Consider the following 27,946-nt stretch of genomic DNA (forward strand, 5'->3'; position numbering starts at 1 on the left):
TTTTCTTCATATTTAAAAGCTGACTGAAATGTTGAAAAACAAGAAAAATAAAATAGAAAAATTACTGGAAAACCCCAGAAAAACTGTCCTGACCAGGGCTGGTCAGACTGTTAAAAATAATACTCCATATTTTAATAGATAAGAAGAAATAATATAGATTAGTACATACTTGCTTTTTTTCTTTGCCACTGCAAAAAAAACATAAACACGTTTTTAATTTAAAATAAACTAGGACTAGCCTAGTAGGCCGATATTTATACTATTAATTATTACTAAAAATAACTGAGTAGACTTTAGATAGGCCTATATAGCTGCAGTGAATTCAGCAGCAGCAGTCTTCACAGATGCTGTGCTGCTTATCTACTAGTATACAGGTAGTAGGTCTAGGCCTAGTGGGCGGCAAGCCGAATCGTCTTCGAGCCGGATCGTACCCTAGTTAGGCCTCTCCTAGGCTAGTAGTAGTGTGTAGCCGCATAGCGCCGGCCTGCCTAGCCAGGACGGCTAGCTAATTTTAGGCCTAGCTATATAAAGTCAGAAGTTACACTATGTATATCAGTTTACTTACAGTGTATCCTTGTCAGAAACATTTTATTTTACTTCACTTTCGCATTAATACAGATAAATACAAGTTTTTTCCTTCCAAAAATTAGTCCTCATGCGACATGTTGAGAAAACAAATACAACCAAACGCATATTTCGTGCACAAACGATAGAGGGAAGCATTTATGACATACCGGTACACATGTTTACTGAGCCCACTGTTTTTTCAGTTCTACTACTAGAAAATATTTTAAAATGTCGAATTTACTAAGCAATTATCAACATTATTTTATTGGAGGTGCTTTGTTAGTAAGTTCAGGTGTAGCTGCATACTCTACTTACAAACTCTTGTCCCTACAGAAGTCGATTGATGCCAACAAAGAGGCGACTGATTACGAATCCGAAAAGGTTCTGAGTGAATATTTAGTATTTCACTATGGAGCGCCACATGAAGTTCTTCGATACAGCTACGGACCTAAAGACGCATTGGACTTTCCAAAAAGAGTTGCAGATGAGTGCCTCAGGGTGTTGTCTACATTGGACAAAGTAAATATATAATTAGAATTAATTCTAAATTTGTTTGTGTAAAGTAATTGTTTAGATGACTTTGCAGAAAACCGTCCTTCAAGTTCAGATGATGAAACATAGTTTTAGCAGGGAGTTGTTAATTATTTAACTACTCCCTGGTTTTAGGTTAGCAATAGCTGTCCATCGTAGCTTCTTATTAAATATTATTTATGACTGAATACTGTCAATTACTATTACTAAGTACATACATTTGTTTTTGTCGTAATTTCCAATTGAAACCTCGAACGTCCTAAACAATTTTAACAATTTGAATCTTTTCGTCATCTTTTTTTATCATCTATTGACTCTTTCCTTCTTGATAAATTATCTTTAATTCTTTTTTTTTTGTATATTTTATTCAAATTTTTTTGTTTATCATATCTGTTCTTTTTTTTTCTGTTTTCTCACAGCTTTATACTTTTTTTGTTTATAAAATTATATATTTATTTTAGTTAAGATCATGGGACTGCTGACTCTTGTAGTTACAGTAATCCTATTACTTTAGCAGTCCCTGACCAATTCATCTTTGTACATTGTATATTATTTTTTGTTGGTCAAATAAATAAATGAAATGAAATGAACATACATTTTTTATCAGTTAATTCATTCAGGCTTATCGCCTGACTTTATTTACTTTAGGCCTCTGGCCCCTAGTAATTAACAAAATAATAATTACATTGAAAAATAAAGCAATTTATGGTCACAAGATAAATGAATTAATTAATTTCGTTCTCTAAGCAAAACATATATCTTAACTTATAAGCATGATAAATATATTTAGATAGATTATCAATAATTATTGGATCCTGTGATGACATTAAACGGCAGAATTTAAAAGTATTTGGATTTTCCAAAAATAAAGAAGGTATAAATTTTTTTCTGATTTCCTTGTAACGAGAGCAAACTGTAACAAAATGATATTCATCTTCAACTTCATTTATATTACATATTTTACATAACCTATTGCTGCGCTCTATTCTTTTCCATCTTCCCTTTTCTACCTCTAGTTGAAGTGTGCCCAGTCTTAGTTGACTTAAAGCTCGCTTATATCTAGTATCAAGGGTCTGTAGTAAGTATCCATCTACTCCGAAAATTGTTTTTGAACATTTTATAATATCTTAATTTTGAAGAAATATTTATGCTTTCATGAAAGGATTGGCGTTCCATATCGGTTAGCCTTTCTTTTATTTTATTAATTATATAAAATTTATCAAGGACATTATTTTGTGAAAACCATATGTTTCCATTATTATGTTTCCATTACTACATGACCAATAGAGCATAACATATGTTTTACATCGCTTACCCAACAATTACTATTATTTTGCGCTTTATGAAGTTGAGATTTATAACATTTCTTCGCATATTTGTCCTCGTTCATATTTACTAGTCTTACCCAATAACGGATAACATTGAGTACACTTTCGATTGATAAAGAGAATCGTCCACATTCTCCTCTAATTGAAACACTTTTGGCTGATTTCCCGACCCCTTAAACATATCTACAGAAATTATTTTGAATATCATCAATTTTGTTGTTGTTTAGTTTTCCCCATATTTCACTACCATACAGTATAATTGGGTTTATTTTAACATCAAATAAGTAGTTCCAAATATTCACTGGTAGATGTCCATATTTCTGATATACTATATTTTTGAGTGAGAAAAGTGCTTTATTAGCCTGTGTATTATTTTGTTCTCTGGCCTTTTCCCAATTTCCTGAACAATCGAAAGTGACTCCAAGATATTTGAGAGATTTTACTATTTCAATTTCTTTACCAAGATAATTCCACTTTTCGTAGTTCTTAAGTTTTCCATTTTTTTTAAATACTATTATTTTACTTTTGTCAATGTTAACTACCAATCCCCACCTATTACAATAATATGCTAATTTATTTAAAAGATCTTGTAATGAGTACACTGTATCACTGATTAAAACTAGATCATCTGCATACAGTAGGTGATTAATATTTATGTTATCAATTTTTATTTTGTTTCGATTTTCAGCAGTATGTAATAACTCAGTTATATCATTAATAAAAATATTAAATAATAATGAAGATAAAGGTGACCCTTGTTGTATTCCTACAGTACTTCACATTTAAAGGATTCTCCAATTTTGTTGCCAACCTTTACATGCCCTTTTAGTTTACTATACATTGTTTTTATAACTTTTATTATTTTACCTTTTATACCAGATTTTCTTAGTTTACTTATAAGGAAATCGTGTCTAATAGAATCGAAAGCGCATTTTAAATCTATAAACGCCATGTACACAGTTCTTCGTTTTTTGAGAGATATTTGTTAACAATTGTGTCTAAAATAAATATGTTATCAATAGTACGACAATCTTTTCTAAACCCTCCCTGTTCTTGATATAATATTTCATTTTCTTCTGTCCATTTTCTTAATCTATTGCTTATAATGTATAAAAACACCTTGCCTAAAGTGGATATTAAGGATACGCCTCTATAATTTCCTGGTTGATCTCTTTTACCCTTTTTAAATATAGGAATAATAATGCTTGTTGCCCGTTGTTGGGGAAAATTTCCAGAGGTAAAAATACTATTAAAAATTTTCGTAATTGCGCTAATAGCAGCATTTGGCATACAAGTAAAAAATTCAATTGGGAATCCATCAATACCTGTGTAACAGGGTAACAGGTATGCTTATACCCAAATACTTAAATGATTTATCTGCTGAATCTGACTTGAATCTGAGAAACCTTGTGGGACCCATTAAAGTAAAAGCTGGAATGATAAGTGACCATGCTATAAATAGATGAGTCACCTCATCCAAGTGGCGGGAAAATGGTCATGAATATTTAGTGTATAATGTTTCAGTATGGGTCAGTTCATAAATGGACAAGGGATTTTGTTAATTGATTTGCATTTTTAATAGTTTCTTTTTTTGTATAACCGAACTTTAAATTGATAATTACATGTGTATGACTCGAGTTACAATACAATCGTTCTGTAAACTACGAAATAACGTTATGGTAAATGTATGTACCATCGGTTAAAAATGGTCATAGTACCCAACTGGGAATGGATGACACTTACTAGTGCCTAGCCCAAAGTGAAGGTTTTCATCTCCTTCTGACTGGTTACTAGGTAAGCATCTATATTTTTATCTCTCTTAATTTTAGAATTGTTTTACTATAGTTAATATAGTTGATTAGTTAATTGATTGTTATACTAGACACAACGCAATAGTAGCCTATACTGTCGTTAATGATACGATCGATCGATCACTGATATGTTATTTTAAATATAGTAACACTGTTTTTGTTATATCTCCTTCTGACTGGTTACTAGCTTCAATAAAAGAATTTAACTTTTCCAAACCAAGAACTGTCTCTGTGGATGATTTTATTGTGTTTGTGCCAGTGCTGCAGCTCCTGAAAATACTACGCGATAAAGCTACGACGCTAGTAGTACGAACCTGTTACATTTGGTGCCGTGACCAGGATTTGCTGTTCAGCCAGGAAGGGATCACTCTCAAGAAAGACTACGATAAGTGCTGATTAGTCTTTTCTTGAGTTTTAACCAGCCATTTGGAAAGATGTGGATCTTACTCAACCTTACGTCCCTGAAGCTGCAGTACCAGAATCTGCTAATACAATATCCATAGAACAATAAGAAACACCATCTATCAACCCTGCTTCTGCCCAGGAATCTGTGGAACCGTCAGAAACTTCTCCTTCAAATGAGCATGATATCACTCCCGTCGCAGTCGTCATGGATCATACTGATGATGATAACTCCTCAGGAGAAACACGTTCAGAACCAACCTTAAGTCTCCGACGTTCGAAACGTGTAATTAAACCGCCAGACCGATACGGCTTTATTTCTAAGTGGCTCTGGGGAACCCCTACACTAACATCCCATGTGGGTTGTTTAGATGTTTGATTGTTTAAACTGTATTAATTTTGCTTGATACTTAACTTGTTTTTTTTATATAATGATGTCTGAGAGAAAACAATTTTACTTGATTTTAATTTTAATCTCAATAGTTTAATTTCGTTACCTTTATTGTATACTGTATCTTTTGTATGATCATGTTTTTTTAACATACTTGTTTGCCATGTGTATGGCTTGTGTTATGTTGGTACGTCACCTTGTGTTGGGTGGGATTGAACCTTCGAGTAGTAATCGCAGGATTTCGAGAAACTTCTGAAGTGTAAACGGGCACTTCTGTACACCGACTATTGTGGGGATGGCCACCCTTCAATAGTAATCCATTTGGATAAATTTTTATTGGTTGTTTCTAATAATTCTGCATAACTTGCTCTCATTGGTTCAATCAGGTACAGGTATACTGTTGTGATATAACAGTTTCGTTTTTTTATAAATGCCATTTAGTTAAGTTTTTTATTTTTGTTTTTTTATGTAATTCCCTATGATGTCATTTTCATTGTATAAATAGTGACTAAATGTACCGGTGTATTTAGGTTTAGGTTAATGAATTTGTATATCACTGAGATTTAGCAGATAAATGGGGGGTGAGTGTAACAGGGTAACAGGTATGCTTATACCCAAATACTTAAATGATTTATCTGCTGAATCTGACTTGAATCTGAGAAACCTTGTGGGACCCATTAAAGTAAAAGCTGGAATGATAAGTGACCATGCTATAAATAGATGAGTCACCTCATCCAAGTGGCGGGAAAATGGTCATGAATATTTAGTGTATAATGTTTCAGTATGGGTCAGTTCATAAATGGACAAGGGATTTTGTTAATTGATTTGCATTTTTAATAGTTTCTTTTTTTGTATAACCGAACTTTAAATTGATAATTACATGTGTATGACTCGAGTTACAATACAATCGTTCTGTAAACTACGAAATAACGTTATGGTAAATGTATGTACCATCGGTTAAAAATGGTCATAGTACCCAACTGGGAATGGATGACACTTACTAGTGCCTAGCCCAAAGTGAAGGTTTTCATCTCCTTCTGACTGGTTACTAGGTAAGCATCTATATTTTTATCTCTCTTAATTTTAGAATTGTTTTACTATAGTTAATATAGTTGATTAGTTAATTGATTGTTATACTAGACACAACGCAATAGTAGCCTATACTGTCGTTAATGATACGATCGATCGATCACTGATATGTTATTTTAAATATAGTAACACTGTTTTTGTTATATCTCCTTCTGACTGGTTACTAGCTTCAATAAAAGAATTTAACTTTTCCAAACCAAGAACTGTCTCTGTGGATGATTTTATTGTGTTTGTGCCAGTGCTGCAGCTCCTGAAAATACTACGCGATAAAGCTACGACGCTAGTAGTACGAACCTGTTACACCTGGAGCTTTACCCCTTTTCTGTGCTTTAATTGCATAAATTACCTCTTCCCGGCTGATTTCTTCATTGTAACAATCGTTATGTTCGCAATTGTTATCGTTATCGTCTTCTATATTGATTTCTTGTATATTATTTGTTTGATTTTGGAACATTGTTTTGAAGTAATCATGCCATTTTTTAAGTGTAATGTTTGTCACGTTTTGTTGTCGTTTGGTTTTTCCAAAATTTTGTACTGTTATGTTCCTTTATTAACCTGATTAATTTTTGTTGTGATGAATTTTTATGTTATGTGATAATTTTTTATAACTCCTTTTCTTTAACAGATATTCCTTTAATAGGGTGTTAGTTTTGTATTTTCTATATTTATTAAGAATGCTACGAATAATAATTTTCTTTTTAATGCATTGACGATCAAACCATGTATTCTTGGGCAATTTTGTGCATTTTTTTTTGTATTTGTGTTTGTTTTTTTGTATTTATGTAAACATATTCTAAAGTTCTATAAAGGTTAATTAGGGCTTCATCAATATCCTTTTTTCCAATATTTTCATTAATATCATCAAGAAATTTGAAAATTTGTTCATCATTCCATTTGTCTTTGGCTTTATTCACCTTTGTTTCGGACCATAAGAGTAAGAGAAATCAAGAGTATAGGACTATTTAAAAAAACAATTCATACTAATCTCCTCAAAAAATATTCTAATACCTAAAATCACAACGTATTATGAACAAAATATTTTTCATTATCGATTTCTTTTTTTCTTTTTTTTATGAATGATCTATTCTGGTCATATTTTTTAAATTGTTATTACATGTATAATAATATATATATATATTTTTTTTTATTCAACTGTCATTTATGATTATTGCTTATTGTCTCTATTGTTTACATATATATTTACTAATTGTTATTGTTTTTATTGTAATTTATTTATTTATTTAATTTTTCCAATTTTTAATTCTTACATAGGACATCACATTTTAAAGCTTTGCTTATAGTGATGCCCGATTCAATCAATCAATATATAACTTTTGCTTAAAACCATGTTCAACTGTAGGCCGTTGCCAATATACAGTAATCTCTCTAAACAATGCTACTTTTAATACTTACAATATTATATGTTTTCATCTTTTCCATTGATTGTAAACCTCTAACTAAACTTTCCAGTATTTTATTATTCAACTTCTGTTTCCAATAATAGTCAATATAAACAATTAATTTTTATTTTATCATTACTGTAAATAATCATTGTATATATTTTATAATTTATATTTATATTGGTCTTGTTTTTTTTGTTTGTAAAAATCTACTGTAATATTATACCTTATTGTGGTTACCATTATAACAAATGTACGATTGATTGAATAAAGTTCACATATAAAAAAAAAAAAAAAAAAACCATTGAAATGTTTCATGTGTTTTCCAGATTTCTTTTTTTAAATCGTTCGTAATTTCTTTTTTGTTTTAAAAAATGTAAAGGCATATGGTCGGATTCTATCCTAATATCCACGTTTGGTCTTATTATTTTATCAAAAGTAATAATATAATCAACAACACTTTTGCCAAAATTTCCTAAAAAAGTAAAGCACCTACTAAATTCCCTATTTATCCTACCATTTACTATTCTCATCCCGGTTTCTTTACAATGACTTAACAAAATTAGTTCCATATTCATTGACTATTTGATCTTCATTACTTCTAACACCTATATTACTATCTATTTCTATTATCTTTATATATATCATTATCCCAATTGGGTGGACATTCATCTTCTGTAATAAAATCATTCATTGTACCTGTTCTTCCATTAAAATCTCCCATTACATATATATTATTTCCAAACTTTTTTTTTTAATTTGTTAGGTCATTAGAAATAGTTCCAAAAAAATCTTGATTATTTATACTGTAGCATGTGTTGAATTAACTGGTGGTCTATAAACCACTGCTAAGGCGATATTTTCAGAATTATGCTTGATAGATAACCAACATATATAATTTGATGTACTGGGAAGTTCTTTAACGTCTAAATTTGTTTTATAATAAATAATAATGCCGCCACTCTTTCTACCCCCTGCTTTATGTCTTATGGGCAATTTACTATACAGTCATATCCTTCTATATAACAATTTTCTACAAGTCCCGTCCATGTTTCTACTAAACATACAATATCATATTTTTTAATACATAGTTCAGTGTCTGTCTGTTTATCTCAACAGCATAAAATCCCAAGCAGAGCACTTGACATCGGATGTGCAGTTGGTCGTACATCATTTGAACTGACGAAAGGTTTTAAGGATGTGATAGGTATTGATTACAGTCATGCGTTCGTTGAAGCATGCAATATGATGAAGGCAAACGGCAGTATAGAGTATAGCATACAAGAGGAGTGGCGGTTAATGACGCCCTGTACGGCTGTAGTTGATTCAAACATTGTAAGTCCTGCAACCATAAAAATTGTAGGAAGTTTTACAGGGAAGAGAGTGGTCCACATGATCTGTATGTGTTGAAGAAGGGTGTTTGGGATAGCAAAAACAAAGGAGTTATTATTACTAGAGGCATTGTTTCATTACTAATGGCGAAAGTGTGGTCCATGTGTCGTGTTTGGGAGGGTTGATTTGGGGGTAGAAAAAGGTTATTTAATACACTAATCAAAATCTGTCTTCACAGGATCGTAGCAAAGTGACGTTCCAACAAGGCGATGCGTGTAACCTGCCTCTCGATCTAGGCCAGTTTGGTTGTGTTGTGGCTGCTAATCTCATTTGTAGACTACACACCCCTGTAGACTTCTTAAATCGTCTATCAAGCCTGGTTGCTCCTGGTGGAATCTTGTTGATTACATCCCCATACACTTTTAGTCCTGAATATACTCCAAAGGTAAGGTGATCAATAAACTTGTAAATATATAAATATCAGCAAACTTTATAAAAGTCTGACCACACCATAGAGTGTGCTATATTTAAATCCAAACTTAAAGTGGGCTTTAACAATTATATTTGTATTTTATTTTCAAAACACACCCAACGAGAAGCCAATTACAGGATGCCTTATGATATCAAACAACAAATAAAACTATCATATATATATACTCAGAAAAAGTAAAAAAACAGAGTCATCATCTATATTAAACAATATGCTAGACGCTTTCCAAAATGGGCCTAGTAGAGCCTACATGGACTATCAACTATCAAACACAATTAGTTAATTATAACAAATAATGTCATGTTTATTTTTCAGAAACACATGCTTGGGGGATTCAAAGATAAATACGGCAATCCAGTGTGGGCCTCCGAAACATTACTAAAGGTGTTAGGAGTAAACTTTGAACAAATTGAAAACAAAGAAATGCCGTTCTTTATACGAGAGACTGCGCACAAGAACCAGTGGACCGTAGCGTGCGTTACTATTTGGAAGAGAAAAGAGTGAAGTTAATTTTAGAACAATACAATTAGAGTGTAATTTGACAGAGGTCAGATGTTAGGTTTAACCTAATAATACCTATGTTATGAAATGTGGTGATGTTAGAAGTTCATGCAGTATTTCTAGGAGATGTAGGCCTATATTAGGGTTATTAATAAAGTTATTTATTTGGGATTTGCATGAGATGTGTTACTTTACGTTCAAAGTGTGTTGTCAATACAGAGAATGGGAATTCTGTAAGTAAATAGTAAAAATACTATTTCTTTGATGCAGGTTTTGAGGAATGAGGTAGCTAGTTGTTTGTCGTTCTTCCCCATTCCATATGTGTAACATCTATGAAAGGTTAACTTCAGTACCTGGATCATGTGTTCCCTAATTCACAGCAAATGTTTAAATGTTATATGCAATATGAATATATTATTATATAGATAAAATGTCGTCAATAAATTGATTATCAAAATCTCATTGTTTACTGTGTATTTATAAGGTAATTGAAGTGCCGCTACCTTTGAATCCACCTCTAGAAAATGACTAGATAGATGACACACAAGGGGACCAACGAGCGCGGTGATTTAGTGAACCATGGCTGGTATCACGTCATCGCGTCATATCAAACATATCAATCAATTTCAAGTATTGATTTTGGCTATGCGATTTGTGTATACCATAAACATGTGATAATAAATGTTGATTACACATTATGCAACGTATAACGTATTACACCCAATCCTCAACATCAACCCAGATTTTCTTTTTCGTGTGACACCCAACTCATTTAATATTCTCTCAATGATGCACAAAATGTTTCATGTATCAACACAATGTTGATTGACACCCAACAACTCATTTAATATTCTCTTAATGATGCACAAAATGTTTCCTGTATCAACACAATGTTGATTGACACCAACTCATTTAATAATCTCTTAATGATGCACAAAATGTTTCCTGTACCAACACAATGTTGATTGACACCAACTCATTTAATAATCTCTTAATGATGCACAAAATGTTTCATGTATCAACAGAATGTTGATAAAAAATGATTTAGTTATACCAAGGCAATAATGATAAACTACAACATTCATTAAAATGTTTCGAAAACACATAGTGTTTATTCCTTCGTAAATACCAACCATGAATGTATCAATTCAACCTTTCATTATAGTGTTTTATTCTAAATAATAATTGAATTGTAAATCTCCTTTTCTATTTGGCTGACTTGAAATCGTACAGTACTTGACTTGTTCTTAACCAGTATATTTGGAGAGTTAATCCCACAGAATGATGTATGTTCTTTATTGTTATTGTTTAAGTTATCCGATGTTGTCATTGTGTATTTTATAATAATTGTTATTTAATAATGCAATTGCGCGCGTACAAAAGCCATCCGTTATGCGTGTAAGTTTTGTCTTTTTGATGTTCATCACACTGACGAAATATCAATACGTCTCTCGCATTTAAATTATTAGTCCCGATTGCTAATTCGTTCAAACAACAACAACGCCCCTGGTTCACGCTTTTATATAAGTAAACATGGTTAATACTTAATCTCAGACTTTGCCCTTTTACTAATAAACCAATAATTTCAAACATTTGAATAGCGTCCGTGCAGTTGCTCATCCAAAAACGTTGAAGTTTCACCAACAAATCTCAGTGTGAATGGATTAGTTTCTTAATTCAGTTGATTGATTCATTTAAAGATGTATTACAGTGGGAGTACCGACCGTATGAATACGACAAGTCGTAGCTATGCGAGTACCGACCGTATGAACACGACAAGTCGCAGCTACACGTCTTCGTCGTCGTATTCGTCCCTTCCCAGAAGGACACCGCAGCAAAGGCCACGGCGCGGAAACCAAAGGTATGGAACGCCAGACTCACCGACAGTACGTGGACTTATGTCCCAGTCTGCTAAATTTGCGGGAGAATACGGATCATGTGATTTTCAAGATGGATTGGAAATATTTGTTTTTGGTAGGTATATTGTTTTACATTTAACGTTTTTAACGAAGACAATGTGCTCTAACTGAATAATCTACGTGCAAAAAAAGTTTCCCGGATAATGCACCAACCCACAACCTTCAGTAAACTGTATAGTAGGTCTCCTAAACGGACACAAACTTATAATAATTATTATTATTTAATTATCCTATATGCCTAATTAAAGATGATGACATTACGTTTGAACATTTCATACGTTTGTCTTAAGTAGGTGTAATCGTTGTAGATAGGCAAGGTGGTAATGGTCAGTGCGATCTGAGCCATATTCACTACTTATTCCCTTAAATAACACCAAGTATTTCACTTATGTCAATATAATATTTAAGAATAAGTGGCATTCACTTTACTTTAATTTCACTTTATTTTAAGTACAATTGTTGAAATTGACCACGTACCCTAGCGGTATAACCTAAAAAATAAAGTAAGATGTGTAGAAAAAAAAAAGATAATATTTTATTAATTTTGTGAAACTTGCTTCGGCTATATTTATACAAATTTGGCAATTGCGCATAATTCCAATTAAGTTAACAATGAGTTCTCATGGTAGCATGTCATACCACTTAGAGAATTAACAGTTTTGCCCTTAACGAAACAATTGCGTCCCACACGACACAAAATGATTCATGTACAAATGTTGATTGTATTACTGTACTATACAGCAATCACTATCTGCGGTGACATGTTAACCAATATAACGATTTTTCAAATACCGATGTTATCAATAAACAAATATTTGTAACGCCTCACTTTGTGGTGTACTAGAGATCCAATCTTCAGTTGAAATCCCTGGGATATACCGTTTATTTCCGTAAGCAGATGTAGGCCTACATGAAGTAATGTGTTGTTACTACTAATCTATACAAACAATATTTAATGATGGTGACACGCTCTACATAAACAAAGTCTTATTACAAGTCTTTGGGAGTGGAGTTGTAATTTTGTCCTTAGAAAAAATCCTGACATGTGACGGGACTTGAACCCAGGACCCTTGGATAAATAAACTGTAAAAAAGACCGGTAATTATCCTACTTGAACGTAATCAAGTTCATTATTATTCTCACTCTTCTCTAATATATTGTATTTTTAATTGGTTCGATACCTGAACTCTAACCATTATCATCAGTATCATTTTTTATATCACTTTTAAAATTATGTAGAACATTTTCTGGAAATGTCAGTGGATGATAAACGAGTAAAAAAGAAAAACAGAACTTATGTTGAGTTAAATGAACTTACACATTGGTCTAAGTATGCACTAACAGAAAAGATACCAAAGGCAGGTGAGGAATATACATTGATTCTGATTGGTCAACCGTCTAGCGAATAGCAAACAATCACGTGCATTTGGGGAAACAAAAGCATGTGGAAAATATGTATTGATTCTGATTGGTCAGCAGTCTATTGCTAATTTCAAGCGCGTTTGAAATGTTTTGAATAACGATACAGCCACGTGTTTTTTAATACAAGAGCACAGTAAATATGATATTAAAAACTGCTGCTTCGTAATAATATATCACAATCAAATATATCACAATAAAACCTATACTAATCAACTTTTCCAATATCATGTCAATGCTTAATATCTAATAACATAACTATTGTACATTATACTTCATCAGATGAAATTTTCTTCAAGCCTAACCCCAAACTCAATACAAAACTATGTCTATGGTTAGGAGACATAACGAGTCTCTGTGTTGATGCAATCGTTAACCCAACAAACGGACCTCTTAAGGGAGGACCTGGCTTAAATGGTGAGATACATTCACGAGCTGGACCGTTAATGCGACAAGAATGCTTGGAACATCCAATCTTACCTGGAAAGAGAATGATTCGACTTGAGACCGGTTATGCCATCGTCACGTGTGGTACGTAAATTAATTCCATTAAAATATATTTCTTGAATGATTCAGCTAGTTGTGCCATATATTACGTCGTAAAAAGATTTCACTTGAGAAAATACAGTTAGAGAATACTACGGCTAGAGACTGTATATGCAATAGTCTGAGTACGTAAATTACGTTTGATAAAATAAGACGATTCAGACTGAGACTGGTTGTTCTATCGTTGTTATCGTACGTAAAGAATGACATAAATATGATTCAGGCAGAATATTCAAAATAATAATGTGTGAATCGAACCGTTAACAGTTTCAGTCAGTGGTGACGGCAGTGGAGGGCTATAGTAATCCATTTACGCAAGTCACTAAAAAGTGTTACATATTTACTAAAACGTCGTAGTATCGTCAATACTCCTCCAAATCGGGCAAACCCGGGTTTCATATTTGATGAGACGGGTACACATCACCAGGGTAGGCTTAACTTTTTGTTTCTCATTCTCTAATAACGTATGTATTTTTCAAAATTTCACAGGTTATTGGCTTCCAGCTAAATGTAAGTTTTAACATTCATTCTACAGTATTTGTGTAGCCATAAATACTATTCGTTTTGACAAATTTACCATACAGCAACATTCTAAAACTCTGTCTACACTATTAAACTTTGTGACAAAAAAATGTTATGTGCCCATATACCACTACCATATTACATATATACTAGGCCTACACACTTTTTTTGTCAAACTAGTTTGATAGTGTAGACAGAGCTTAAGTACGCAACGAAATGACGTATAGCTCAACGCAAGCGAGTTGACCAATGACAAGCGACAGGTCGAATAATCCATCGTCTGTGATTGGTCATGCTTGTGTTACGATTACCTCTTGCAGGCCCGTAGCCAGGGGGGGTTTTTATGGTTCGGGCGAACCCCCCCCCCCCCCCTTTACAGCGAACCCCCCTTAACCGACTGCGAACCCCCATCCCCGACATGCCCAATACCTCACCCTCATCTCCGAAAATCGTCCAAATACGTGCCCCACAGTACAAAAAGTTGTTCGTAAATTAAAAAATTCGTAAACTCGTTCGGAATAACTCATACAGTACCTTCTTCCCTGTATGAGCGTACTTCGAGCGATATAGTCTGTAAATTTCTAAGAGTTGCAAATGAATTGCCGATTTTAACCTGAAAAATAAATGTTTGGTCCCTGCATTCAACATGATATTGACGCGTCTCACAGCGAGCTGGGGGACGAACGATTCGTACAAAGGAAAGGACACCGCCAGACAACTGCGTACCAATTGTTTAGATCACTGGCAGTCAGGCAGCATGCATAAAGTATATAGCCTTCCGACATACATCAGTATTTATGTGTGGCTATGAAGTATAATGTATCATAGAGGATTATAGTGAATATTAATATTTTACACTATAATATCTATGGTATCATGTACTGTAGTTCACATTATGGCATCCGATTATATTTTTCTAGACCACCAGCCGATACGTACTCAAATGTATCAATATCACCTATTTACATTGGCATATTTAATTTCCTCAACAAATTGCTGTAAATAAATATTATAGATAGAGCTATAATAAGAATTGCATTTTCCTTCACCCAGTGTGCTTTTTTCGGGGCTTCTCCTAGACGTACGTTCGCATTGAACTTGAACGCAAAACAAAATATCGAGTAAAATGATCTAACAATCGGCGGTTCCGCACAGAGCACGCGCATCTAACATACGGCAACAAATGTTATCGTTTAAATAGTCCACGAGTCCAAGTACGATCGTTTTGCTCATTGTAGCATGCTGCATGAGAGTGTCTTTTCCGGCCATCTAGGGGTGTCATTTAACAAAATTTGCTTCGCCGATACGTACTCAAATGTATCAATATCACCTATTTACATTGGCATATTTAATTTCCTCAACAAATTGCTGTAAATAAATATTATAGATAGAGCTATAATAAGAATTGCATTTGCCTTCACCCAGTGTGCTTTTTTCGGGGCTTCTCCTAGACGTATGTTCGCATTGAACTTGAACGCAAAACAAAATATCGAGTAAATGATCAAACAATCGGCGGTTCCGCACAGAGCACGCGCATCTAACATACGGCAACAAATGTTATCGTTTAAATAGTCCACGAGTCCAAGTACGATCGTTTTGCTCATTGGTAGAATGCTGCATGAGAGTGTCTTTTCCGGCCATCAAGGGGTGTCATTTAACAAAATTTGCTTCGCCGATACGTACTCAAATGTATCAATATCACCTATTTACATTGGCATATTTAATTTCCTCAACAAATTGCTGTAAATAAATATTATAGATAGAGCTATAATAAGAATTGCATTTTCCTTCACCCAGTGTGCTTTTTTCGGGGCTTCTCCTAGACGTACGTTCGCATTGAACTTGAACGCAAAACAAAATATCGAGTAAATGATCTAACAATCGGCGGTTCCGCACAGAGCACGCGCATCTAACATACGGCAACAAATGTTATCGTTTAAATAGTCCACGGGTCCAAGTACGATCGTTTTGCTCATTGGTAGCATGCTGCATGAGAGTGTCTTTTCCGGCCATCTAGGGGTGTCATTTAACAAAATTTGCTTCGCCTCAGGCCCCACCCCAGGGGGGGGGGGTAGGTATGGGGGTGGGGTGACCCAAATACTTAGTGTGCGAACCCCCCCTTGACAGATCCTGGCTACGGCCCTGTCTTGCGCTGCGACATACTGAAAATCAAGCTTTATACTATATTTAAAACTTAAACGTTGAAAAATTTATTTATTAAACTTTCACATATTCTAGATGTTATCCATACAGTTGGTCCAACTGTCAACGATGATGTGAAGGAGATCCACCAAAACCTTCTAAGCAGTTGCTACCACGAATGTATGGAAGTCGTCAAAATGCATAATGAACGATACTACCGGATAAGCAGATTCCGGGAAAGAGAACGCAGCGAAGACGAGAAGAATAAGAAAACGTTACAAAAACTAGGCTTGGAAAAAACTGAAGTTGAAGATGATAAACAACCAATTGGAATAGAGTATTCTGAGGCGTCACAGGGGAACGTGTTCCTGAAACCACCAATCAAATCGGTAGCGTTCCCATGTATATCAACCGGTATCTATGGTAAGCTTCTCTTTCATTTCTTCCCTTCTTCCTTCCCATTCTTACCTTGTGTATTATGTTAACTTTGTTTTGTCTAATATGTTACTTTTATTTCTTCCACTGCATTTTCCCATGATCCTTATCTTGCGTCTAAAACCACTCATTCTTTTTATCTAATAGGTTACCCTCATGACCAAGCGGCTGATGTTGCAATGATGACGGTACGAAAATGGTTGGATAATCCGCATAACTACGAAGCGGTAAGTCATTGTTATTCATTTCTGATATATCAAGGATAATGAACTTATCTATCTGATCATCTTTCTTTGAAATTGAAGAATAACTTGCACTCGTTCATCTCCTCTTTTTGACAGATCGAAGACCTGGATATGATAATAATATGTGTAATGTCCGAACACGACAAACGTATTTATAACGAGACCCTTCCAAAATACTTTCCAATTTACGATGGAAAACTTCGGAAAACTAGTCACATCTCCAGTAGTACTCCTCCGAGAGTAAAGGCAAAAGTAGTCGCCGCTGCAGAGAAGAGAACAGCGTTAAACAAGGCAGCAGCAGCCGAAACACACGAAGCAAAGGTCACCACGTTTAGTAGCAGTCCTGGTGCTCACCCTAGGACACAGGAAACAAAGACAACTACATTTAGTAGCAGTCCTGTTGCTCATCGACAACAAGCGACGTCGGCGACTCCTCCTCCTGTCGTTGGCAGACACAGTGGAGCAATAAACACACCTTCACAATACACAACTCCGGGAAATGACGATACGTACACTGAAGTCACATTTCATGAACCAATACAAGCTCAGAGACAAACGGTGCAAACGTCTCAACAACCTCACGTCCACTATGAGAATCAACCTTCTCCGGCATCAGTACATCCGATATCGCCACTAGGGGAAAGTAAAGAGGCTAAACAGCAACGAAAGAAGGAAGAACAACAAGCAAAGAAAGAGGCAAAACTAGCAAAGAAACAACAAGCTAAAGTAGCAAAGAAAAACAAGAAATCTAAGAAGGGATTCGAAACTGAAGACTTTGCTCCGATGGATATTGATTTCGACGAAGAAATGCTTAGTGCTGCTCCTGTCAAAAACGTTACTCCTTCAAAGACGCAAAAGGTAGCCGGTACAACGCCAGTGCAGAAGACGCAAGTACAATCTAACGTTCAAATGAAGCGGGCACCACCACTTATCCATGCGTCACCACCAACTCACGCGTCGTCACAACCCATACACGCGTCACCTCCCGTTCATGCGCCAACGCCAGTCTACGCAACAGTTAACAAAACGTCAACTCATCATCACCACGAACGAGAGAAAGTGTTGTCGGGCCGCTACCCCGATGCTGGTGTAAATGGAAGATCACCACATAATGTTTCGATAGACGTGCATACACAGAGATATTCAAATGGTAAGCTATCGTGATTGTTTTCTTCATGATTCTTTGCCACTATTGAAGCATGTGTTGAAATATATATGGGTTGATTATATGGGATGGGATGAGATTCAATAATGGAGAGAGATCGAGACAAAAATGAATGAATGAACAAAAGAACGAAAGAGAATGGGTGTACGGATGAATGAATGGACGACTGAATCTTAATCAAGCCGCAGACCAATATATAGTAATGTCAATATAATAGAGTTTAACGAGCATCCATGCAAACAATTCTTTTGTGACCCAATCATTACCTCATCACTACTAATATTACATAATTTGTTGTTTTCAGATGCAGATATTGATGAATATGAATACGCAGATGATGATGATGATGATGATGATGATGACGGCGACGATATGCCTCCACCACCTGGAAGCTATGACGATGAGGTGTTTCACCAGGATTCGCCACCACCACCACGTCCCCCACCACCTCAAAACTACTCATACGACAACGATTTGCCACCTCCACCACCACCACAGAGTTTACCACCAGAAGATGACTTACCACCCCCACCACCACAGAGCTTACCACCCGAAGATGAATTACTACCCCCAGTCCCACGAGGTTCTCCCTCACCTTTACGCAACAATGGAACAAGCGATAACGTACCTAAAATGGCAATTGTAACAACAATTTACTAGGTTTAGTTAGATTAGAGTAAGTAGATTTATAAATGATGAACTCCAATTAAGAAAACGAAAATGAATCAAAAATTTAATTAATTAATGCTATAAAGTATGTACTGTATAAAAGTGTAAACGGAATGATTAACTATATTTTAATGTGTCTGAAAGCGATAGAATTACAAAAAATCAGCATGAAAATATGTGTATGTTATGTACATATGCCAGATGTGATATATTGTAGAGTGACACCATTCCTGGTGATAAGTGGTGGTATATTCAGATATGATATATTGTAGAGTGACACCATTGCTGGTAATAAGTGATGGTATATCTAGTCCTGTCCCTGCTCAGTATTCAACGTAAATTGTGTTATGTTTGTAATGTAATGTTTTACTTAATAAAATAAACTATAATTTACTCATGTTAGGTAGAGACCATATTTTTAAAGCATAAAATTTCAATTAAATCCTATTTTTGCTTTTGTTTGTAATTTTACTGGTACACTTTGATATCACATGACAGACACAATGGTCATTAACGGTTTATTCCACTTTATTATGACTTACTACCCTGATTAAAAAACACGCCTACCATATTATTGTGTTCACTCCATTTGTACTATAATGTTTCATTAAAGGTTCAAATAGTTATAATACCTGTATATACCTTTTCACAATACTGTACAATAAAGTAAGAACAACAAAAGGTATAATGAATTTGCTTTTATAAATATAATAATAGGGACTGTTTAAAAGTTATGAATTTCATAAAGGACATATAAATCTGAATCTGATTAGGCAGAGACAAATATGAGCATGCAGTGAATTCATTACACAGCACTAGATTACATCCCTATCACGACAAAAAGAAATTATGTGCACATGTGCCATATGTTCAAAATGTTGATTACAATCGTAGCATGTATTAGGCTCTGTCTAAACACTATCAAACTAGTTGGACAAAAAAAATGTGTGATGTGCCCTAATATAATAGTGGTATAACATCATCATGTCCATAATATTGGCACATCACATACTTTTGTCACATGAAGTTTGATAGTGTAAACAGAGCTTTAAGCATTATGCTTGTTGGGTGTCAATACACCAAGTGACTGCAATAAAAAAACCCTGAGCTTTCTATCCTGTGATTGGTAGGATCAAATTAATTTAGAAACATCTATCAAACATTAAAAAATGTACTATATACTTTCTTTTCTCCATGTATATAGTAACATGATTTTGAAAAAAAACAAAACAAAATTGCACAGCAATAATTAAGCAAGGACTTATACTGTAAAAAGTCCTTGGATTAAATATGATCTATGACAACTACTTTTTAACATAAAGTTACATAATACACTTTCTATTCATTATAAATTTGTTTAAATGGCAGTTTTAATTAAATCCTTGTATTTATAGAATTTATAGTCTGTTTAATATCAAAGCTTTTCTGCTAAATATGAATTAATTTTAAAATGCAACGTTCCACCCACAGTGCGTTTTCCGATATGTCTGAATCATGATATCCCCATGCCAGATACGTCATGCGACCAAAAACTTTATCAAGCGTTATCAGAGATTTTGCCAGTCAATATGAAGCAAGTTATTATTTGCTTCCAGTTTGTGAATCACCTCGCCAGGTATACCATGTTGTAACCAAAGAATGTAAAGTTTATGGTACAAATCTTGACAAAGTCTTAAAGGATTTCCCCTCCTACAGAATAAAATAAAAGTAGTTTAAAACAAACCTTAGTACTAAATCTACTGCAGTAACTTGAATCAATAGGTATATCATAGGGAGTAGCATACCAAGTACTGCAGTAATAAAATAACATATAGTACTTCTGAATCACAACATTCAGGGATGATTGCATAGTGAATAAACCTGAGTAAATACAGGTTTGAGGTACACCATGCGACACTCCTTGCCTTCTTGAAACACATGGTATACCATAAAAACCTGACTTTGCTAGAGTAACATACCTTAATCCAACATCCGATTCCCCATAATCATCAAGGTAAGGTGGCGTGTGAAAACAACCTCTGGACATGGATGACACCAGAAGTAATTGGCATTCTCTTACTCTGTAATAGTAATATAAAACATACTTTTTTAAAACACTTTGTAATTTATTGTTTGAAGGTTTGCATGGCGAAATCAAATGTTGATATAAAGTTTGCGGTACACCACATACATTAGTTCTGAAAAGAAATGTTGAGTTTCTCGACGTTTCGATCAATATGCTTTGATCGTCCTCGAAATGAGAATGCAGAAAGTCCAGGAAACTGGGAATATAAAGTGGAATATAAGTGGAATAGGGTGGAAGTGGTGTGAAAGCTAGTCATTTTATTTCACTTTGTAATTGTCCCTTTGTTGAGAACCTTGTAAAATCAGCCAAACTGACAGTGTCAGCCTCATGATATATGGTAAAACTAATAATGAATATTGATTGATTAATGACGTCCGAGTCAGATGTAATTATATTAATTAAGGTTAATTATGTTTCATTATATATTATATGGGTTACTAAAAAATGTTAGATGGTTTGTCCTAGTCTGACGTAATTATCATTATTAATGTTACTTATAATGTTAAGTTATATCATTGATTAATTACTAATAAATGTTATATCACTACTAATTACAGTATCATAATTAATGTTTTTTACCTTAAATACATTCCAACTCCTGAACTACATTCTAAAGCATGAGCCATACATGCTCCTACTGTTTCATTGTCAACATCAGTCTGGCAGCAATAGCTTTGTGAACACACTAGCTTACCACAAACCAAACACATTGCTGGTGCACGGGTTTCACCTTGGATACCACTGGACTTTGGACAGCTGTTTAATTAAAGCAATAACAATTCATATATTAATTTAGTAATTTGTTTTATTGAATACTGTAGTTCTATGCTCTAACATAAGGTTGTAAGCAACCAAGCCCAAAGGGGATAGAGGATGTTTTCTGGAAAAAGAAAATTACATTATTGTACACAACAATGATTTTATTGAATTTAATTATCCAGTGGTCCCTGAACAAGGACAACCTACAAACCATACCCTCCAAACCCATACCCCACTCGTTTTTTGCTCTGAAGTTCCCTTTTCAAATTAATGACTAGCAGCATAAGTGATGGTAAAAAGCTCTGTCTACACTATCAAACTTTATGTGACAATAAATGTGCCCATAAATGAATTCGTTGACATCATATCACTACCATATTTGGGCATATCACTATCATATGTGCATATTTTTGATAGTTTGATAGTGTAGAAAAAGCTTTTCTAGCCTAGTTCATGATGACTTTTAGGCCTAACTAGCATAGCTTACGATGACTTTTCCTCTTTCGTGGAAAGCTTCATTTCCTGGCTACAGGCTTAGCTACTGCTAAAAATGATGAATTAATTTAGACTTACACAAATGAGGCAACCTGGTTCATAAGGTCACTATAATCATGTGGTAACGACATAAACTTATTTGGCTGCATCGGATATCTAGCAAAACAAAGACAAATATTGTCACCGTAACAAAATTAATAATATCTTGAATTTGGGCTAAAAATTGTACAAATATCTGGCAAATTAGAATTAAATTGAGATCAGGTTTAATCCTGTTATGGTTGCAGACCTGTCTGCCATATTACAGTGTGCTGGCCATAGTCTTTTTTTTTTCAATTTATTACTGAGGCTAAAAAAGTACAGAGTAGAAATAAACAAAAGAAAAAAAGTGGTATACCTAACAAACAAAGTGTTTTGATTATTCAATCTTTCTTGAGTTGTTGGATGCAAACACCACTTTTGAAGTAACTCATGTACACCAGGAATAAACTGAGAATCAAACAAACTGGCAAGATTTGTAGGGACTGCTAGATATCGACACAATACGCTAAATTCATCAAAGATGTTGACTGCAAAAGGAAGAAAATTACATTATTAAGCTCTGTCTACACTATCAAATTTGATGTGCCCTTATATGGACATGATGATGTCATATCACTACCATATTTGGGCACATCACACTTTTTTATCGAAATAGACAGAGCTTTATAAACAGCAATGTTATTCCTAAACAGGAAACTAGGGACCACTGACTTTTTTACATAGTAAGTAAAATACATTATTACTTTTTATATTTTTGTAAATACTTTATTCATTTTTGTTAAATCACTTTTCTTCATTTTTAGTTAAATCTTAGATACTTAAATTATTTTGGATGCATATTCTTTCAAAAGTGTAGATTCCAAATAAATTATAATTATAATAATTGCGGCCCAAAATAAAAATGACAAGAAATAAGATTCAAACTAAAAATCGGTGGATAGAACATTATGTTACAAAACACCATAGTTACTTTATATTATGTTTATATAAAATCAACATACTTCTCAATTCTAATGGAAATGATGCTGCAGACAGCGAATAGAAGAACAAAGCTGAACACCGTAGAAATGGAAGGCAGGATTTAATTACGTAATTCCAAAGGTCAAAGGCAGATGGAACGCCTCTCTTCACTCTGCATAAACAAAAATGGAGGAATGACAGATACTATAGAAAAGGTTGGAAAAAAAGCAGAAAAAAAGAAATTTTCCAAGCAAACAGAATACTGACTAACCATAATTTACTTACCCTGCTAATAACCATAATTCTTTTAACACTTTCTGCAAGTTTTTGGCTTCTTTACAGTACATATCATCACTTTCTTCTTCAAATAAACTTCCATCATCTATTAATTTATAAAAGAAGTATATATAAAGATAACCTTTATGTGATATTCTTTAAGATGTGAGATAAGGAAGGGTGGTAATACTCCTCCTGGAAGAGAAAGATAGTCATGCTGAAATGGTAGCATTTAAAGCAGTGAAGTGTCATGCACTAATATAATAACAAGCTTTTGTTTTGGCCAGTAGACGAATGTTAACAGACCAAATGAGAATTACGTTCCTCAACCTTCACAATCTGATGAATTACTCGCTTTTTAAAAAAAACAATTATGATTGAAAGAAAAGCTCACTATTATATGTCCTATCAATTGCCCAAAGATTAAGGAAGCTTTCTACTGAATGACTGACAACCAATGCATGTCATGTTAATGCAGGGACATTGTGATGCATTTCCTCGTCCAACCGGTTTTATGGTTTCTAGGTTCGGGTGACCAACAACGATCGTTGCGTATCAAAAGCCCTATTGATAAACAGTTGTAATATCTTGTATCTTACCTTCTGGCAAATCACAAGTCAACAGAATCTGCGTGAGATGCCCTAAGAAAGCAAGTTTCATGATGTGTCCGTTAACGATTGGATCGGTACACACAGCGGCATTCTGCAGCTCTTCCTGCGTGTCCTTAAGCACAGGCATTGAAAAGCATAGGCTTACCAGCAGTGTAAATATATCAACATCTAAGATACTAGGCCCAGCTTGACTTGTTGGAAGTAACACTGCAATGAAAATAAGGGAGAGAAAATAATCTGATGAAAGGAACATATTCCTCAATCAGTCAGTGGGCTGCCTCTCACAAGTTTTGATTTCACCCCTCTTACGCTCTGTCTACACTATCAAACTAGTTTCACAAAAAAGTGTGATGTGCTCAAATATGGTAGTGATATGCTTAAATATGGTATTGATATGACATCATCATAAATGGGCACATCACATTTTTTTGTCAGAGAAAGTTTACACAAATTATTGTACTTCATTATTTATGAATTTAAACGTTGCTTTTGACTTGACTTTTCTAACAGTACACAATGAGGTACCAACAGCTAAATCAATACTAGGTTATAAAGATGCTTTTAATGGCTAGATCCATAACATAACTTTCATAAAAAGGTTTACCATTTAACAGCCTGATGAGATGTGCTCGCACATGTTGATGGTTATACACACGGATACCTTCGGCTCCTAGTCTTACCAAAGCATCAAAACAATCAGCCTGTCTACTTGGAAGTGATCCAAACAATGGCTTCTCCTCAACGCGAAGATAAAGCTCTGAATATAAAGAGAAACAGATAGCAATATTATACAACAACCTATACCAAATTCAACAATGTCATCAAATCCCATTCAAATATTACATAGCATAAAATGCAGACTAACGTAGAAGTATTTCATTATTAAAAGATACATTGTTCACTGTAAAAAAATTTCTTTTTTGTTGAATACTTATGCCAATTTAACATCACATAATGGTTTTGTCTTTATGTAAGTGAAATCATATTTTTGTTCTGTTTTATTTTATGAAAGTAAAATGGTCTATTCAAATCTGATTTTATTAATCTTCATTTTTCATGGTTTTTTTCTACAGCTAAAACTACAGCAATTAGAAAATCTAACCTGCTGTTTGGATAGTGTAGGCTACAGCTTCCCAACACATGATTGGTATGCGTTTATTAGTATCATCAGGCATCACATTCAAACCAACCTAAAAGAAAGAACATTAGATGTGTCATCCCTTCTGAAGTATCAACCTAAACATAAAGACCTTGTTAAGTACACGTCTTATTTGTAGCTTACTTACCGTGTAAATGGACATGGAAAATGTCTTCAACATTTCAGTTTTGTCAACTGGTGGATGTCTGTAAAAATTAAAAACAAATAGTTTACATTGTGGAATATAGTAGTAAAACAAAATAAGAATACTGAAAGTAAGATTGAGGTATTGATCTTACTTTGTACTTGATTGTTGGTTGAAACTTAGTAATCGCCAAACTTCAGAACTTGAGAATCCACTGGTGCTCTTAGAACTAAAAGGTCTTTTATGATCTGAAATAAAAAAAGAAACAAAATGTTTGCTATTAACTCAAATATTAATAAGTAAGAAATGTATATTAAAGGTATGCATTTGAATGAACTATAAACCCTAATGATGAAATTAACTATTTATACATTTCTGAGTTGAGAACTTTTCTATATCAAAGAAGTATTATTTTACAACTAAATAGTTAACTAGGTCAAACTCCTCAAAATGACTGCAGTACAATAAAGTACACTTTGATTGACTTTGTGTTGGAGTTGACTCTCTAGTTTTAACATAGTAACTCTACCGTTTATTCAGAACATTGGTTTTCAAATCAAACTCACCATCTTTTTTCTGTTTAGCAGGAGTCTCATCTGTTGCTGTGGTGGTATCCATCTCGCGTTCTGCCTTCTCCTTGGCTGCTTTATCTTCCTTGAGCACACCCCCTATCGTTTTTATAAGCTGTTCAAGACTACTACATGCTTTACTGTAATAAGATAATTATAAGTACAAAGTTATAGTTATTCAGGCACAGCAAAGTGCATTATATACTGTTAGTAATCCAAAGACAAAATATTGAAAAAATGACAATACTGTGGGCATCAGTGGTTAGACCTCAATGGAGATACAAATAAAATAAGCACAGAAAAATGAACATGCTGTGGGTATCTGTGGTTAGATCTCAATGGAGAATAAAGAGAATAAAATAAGCAAAAAACTAATCAAACAATAAAGAAAAAAAAAACAGTCAGAAAGAAATTGTAGAGCTTTAGGGTAAAACTTAACCTTTCCTAAGTATGTTACTGTTACTCTTATATTTTATGTAATAATGTACAAAGAAGTCTCTTTGTCTGATTTGGCCACTCTGATATATATTATTTATATAGATTTATATGGAAGACAACTAGTATATTGTATATGATTTACCTTTTGTTAACCGGTTTAATTTGAGGAAGAAGTGTTATAACAGTGTTGCCTACAGTTTCACAGAGTGGGCACAGGAACTCATTCCTGCTCAAATCATAGCTGAGGTGACGTCGGAATCGACCTGACCTTTTGTTCTCTTTGGCAACTAGTGAATCAGTGTATCTGAAAACAAATGTTTACATGATTTCAATCACTGTATGGTTATATACTGTGGGTATAATAATAATAACCCCTATTTATTTGTTTTGCACCTTGTAAATGCAATAAATATAACCTGCCATCAAATCTTACATTTGCCAACAAGTAGCATGCATAATGTGACCACAACTGCTCACGTGTGTTCCCCAATAAAGGTCAGTTGACTTCAACAGGGGGTCAAATGAATCTGAAACAACAAACATCAAATATTGTATGCCCCAACTGAAAATTTGTCTTAATATTTATTATATACTATCGTGATAAATATTATACTATTAATAAATTAATAATGTATCTTAGGCAAGAAGCTTTGCTTATGTTTCCCTCTCTCCACCCAGGTGTATAAATGGGTACCTGGTTAGGTCAAAGCACAGACTGCACTGATTCCTGGCTTCAACATTATGGAAGTATGTTTCCATGCTTGTTTGATCAAAATAACTGGGGCAATAATGTGAACATAAATATATATGGAATTTGTGTTATATAAATTATTATTATTACATTAAAACAAAACACTTACCTTTATCAACAATTTTCTTGTCTCTGGCTCTTGACAATACAGATGATCTATAAAAAAAAAAAAGATTACACACTGAGTCATTTGGGTCCCTATCAATGGATTTGGTTCTTTTTAGAGAAAATTATGTTTGTCTGAGATTTTCTGGTATTTCAGTTTGGGAAAGTAAAAACACTGTACAAATATTTGTATATATTTACCGTTGAATAAAAGCAGTTAGAACCATAACAGGAGCAGCATGTTTGATCAACTCTTCTTCCTGACATAAGATGCACGTTACTTGTGAGGGCTCAACCTCTGAGACAGTTGTGTGCTCTGGGCCTAGAGCTATTGCATATGACACCGGCCCATCACTGCAGTGTAAAAAGGTTTTTTTTTTAATTCAGTGATGGCTAATTATCATCATCATTTATAATGATTAATTATGTAAAATCAACTGTTATTTATTATTAATAATAAGCAGAAATATAACAGGGCATTTTATTAGAATCCAAACAGTCTTTAATTTTAGTTCAGAAATCAGTACAACAATTATTATAGGTTGACAAATAGATGATAAATCTTAAGTTATGCAAATAGAAGCTTGAAAAACAACCCAGCCAAAATAGTGAATTTACCAACATGTTGTTGCAGTACATCAAAAAAGTTGTAGAGGTGAAGTGAATTGAACATTTGCGTTATAACTTA

At 34.0% G+C, this 27,946-nt stretch overlaps 2 protein-coding genes across 3 annotated transcripts in view; one reads left to right on the forward strand and one right to left on the reverse strand.

Moving 5' to 3' along the window:
- The first annotated feature begins 573 nt into the window (after window positions 1-573).
- LOC140060004 (uncharacterized) lies at window positions 574-10,273 on the forward strand. Its single transcript, XM_072106026.1, has 4 exons — window positions 574-1,086; window positions 8,639-8,854; window positions 9,090-9,296; window positions 9,657-10,273. Exons 1-4 carry the CDS (start codon window positions 796-798, stop codon window positions 9,843-9,845), a joined length of 903 nt encoding a protein of 300 aa, XP_071962127.1. The 5' UTR covers window positions 574-795; the 3' UTR covers window positions 9,846-10,273.
- A 9,141-nt stretch (window positions 10,274-19,414) lies between these two features.
- LOC140059872 (E3 ubiquitin-protein ligase UBR2-like) overlaps window positions 19,415-27,946 on the reverse strand; it is a 29,615-nt gene continuing 21,083 nt past the window's right edge. For both annotated transcript variants that reach the window (XM_072105837.1, XM_072105836.1), the window contains exons 30-46: window positions 27,460-27,612; window positions 27,263-27,309; window positions 26,836-26,929; window positions 26,545-26,706; window positions 25,962-26,104; window positions 25,550-25,643; window positions 25,399-25,456; window positions 25,215-25,302; window positions 24,717-24,869; window positions 24,101-24,319; window positions 23,511-23,607; window positions 23,267-23,397; window positions 22,621-22,792; window positions 22,302-22,379; window positions 21,549-21,725; window positions 20,863-20,964; window positions 19,415-20,593 (exon numbers count right to left, since the gene is read on the reverse strand). In XM_072105837.1, the coding sequence (XP_071961938.1) occupies window positions 20,452-20,593; window positions 20,863-20,964; window positions 21,549-21,725; window positions 22,302-22,379; window positions 22,621-22,792; window positions 23,267-23,397; window positions 23,511-23,607; window positions 24,101-24,319; window positions 24,717-24,869; window positions 25,215-25,302; window positions 25,399-25,456; window positions 25,550-25,643; window positions 25,962-26,104; window positions 26,545-26,706; window positions 26,836-26,929; window positions 27,263-27,309; window positions 27,460-27,612 (2,110 nt within the window). In that variant the 3' untranslated portion in view covers window positions 19,415-20,451. The remainder of the gene's footprint in view (window positions 20,594-20,862; window positions 20,965-21,548; window positions 21,726-22,301; window positions 22,380-22,620; window positions 22,793-23,266; window positions 23,398-23,510; window positions 23,608-24,100; window positions 24,320-24,716; window positions 24,870-25,214; window positions 25,303-25,398; window positions 25,457-25,549; window positions 25,644-25,961; window positions 26,105-26,544; window positions 26,707-26,835; window positions 26,930-27,262; window positions 27,310-27,459; window positions 27,613-27,946) is intronic.

Source organism: Antedon mediterranea, chromosome 10, assembly GCF_964355755.1.
Source record: "Antedon mediterranea chromosome 10, ecAntMedi1.1, whole genome shotgun sequence".
In the NCBI taxonomy this organism is placed as follows: domain Eukaryota; kingdom Metazoa; phylum Echinodermata; class Crinoidea; order Comatulida; family Antedonidae; genus Antedon; species Antedon mediterranea.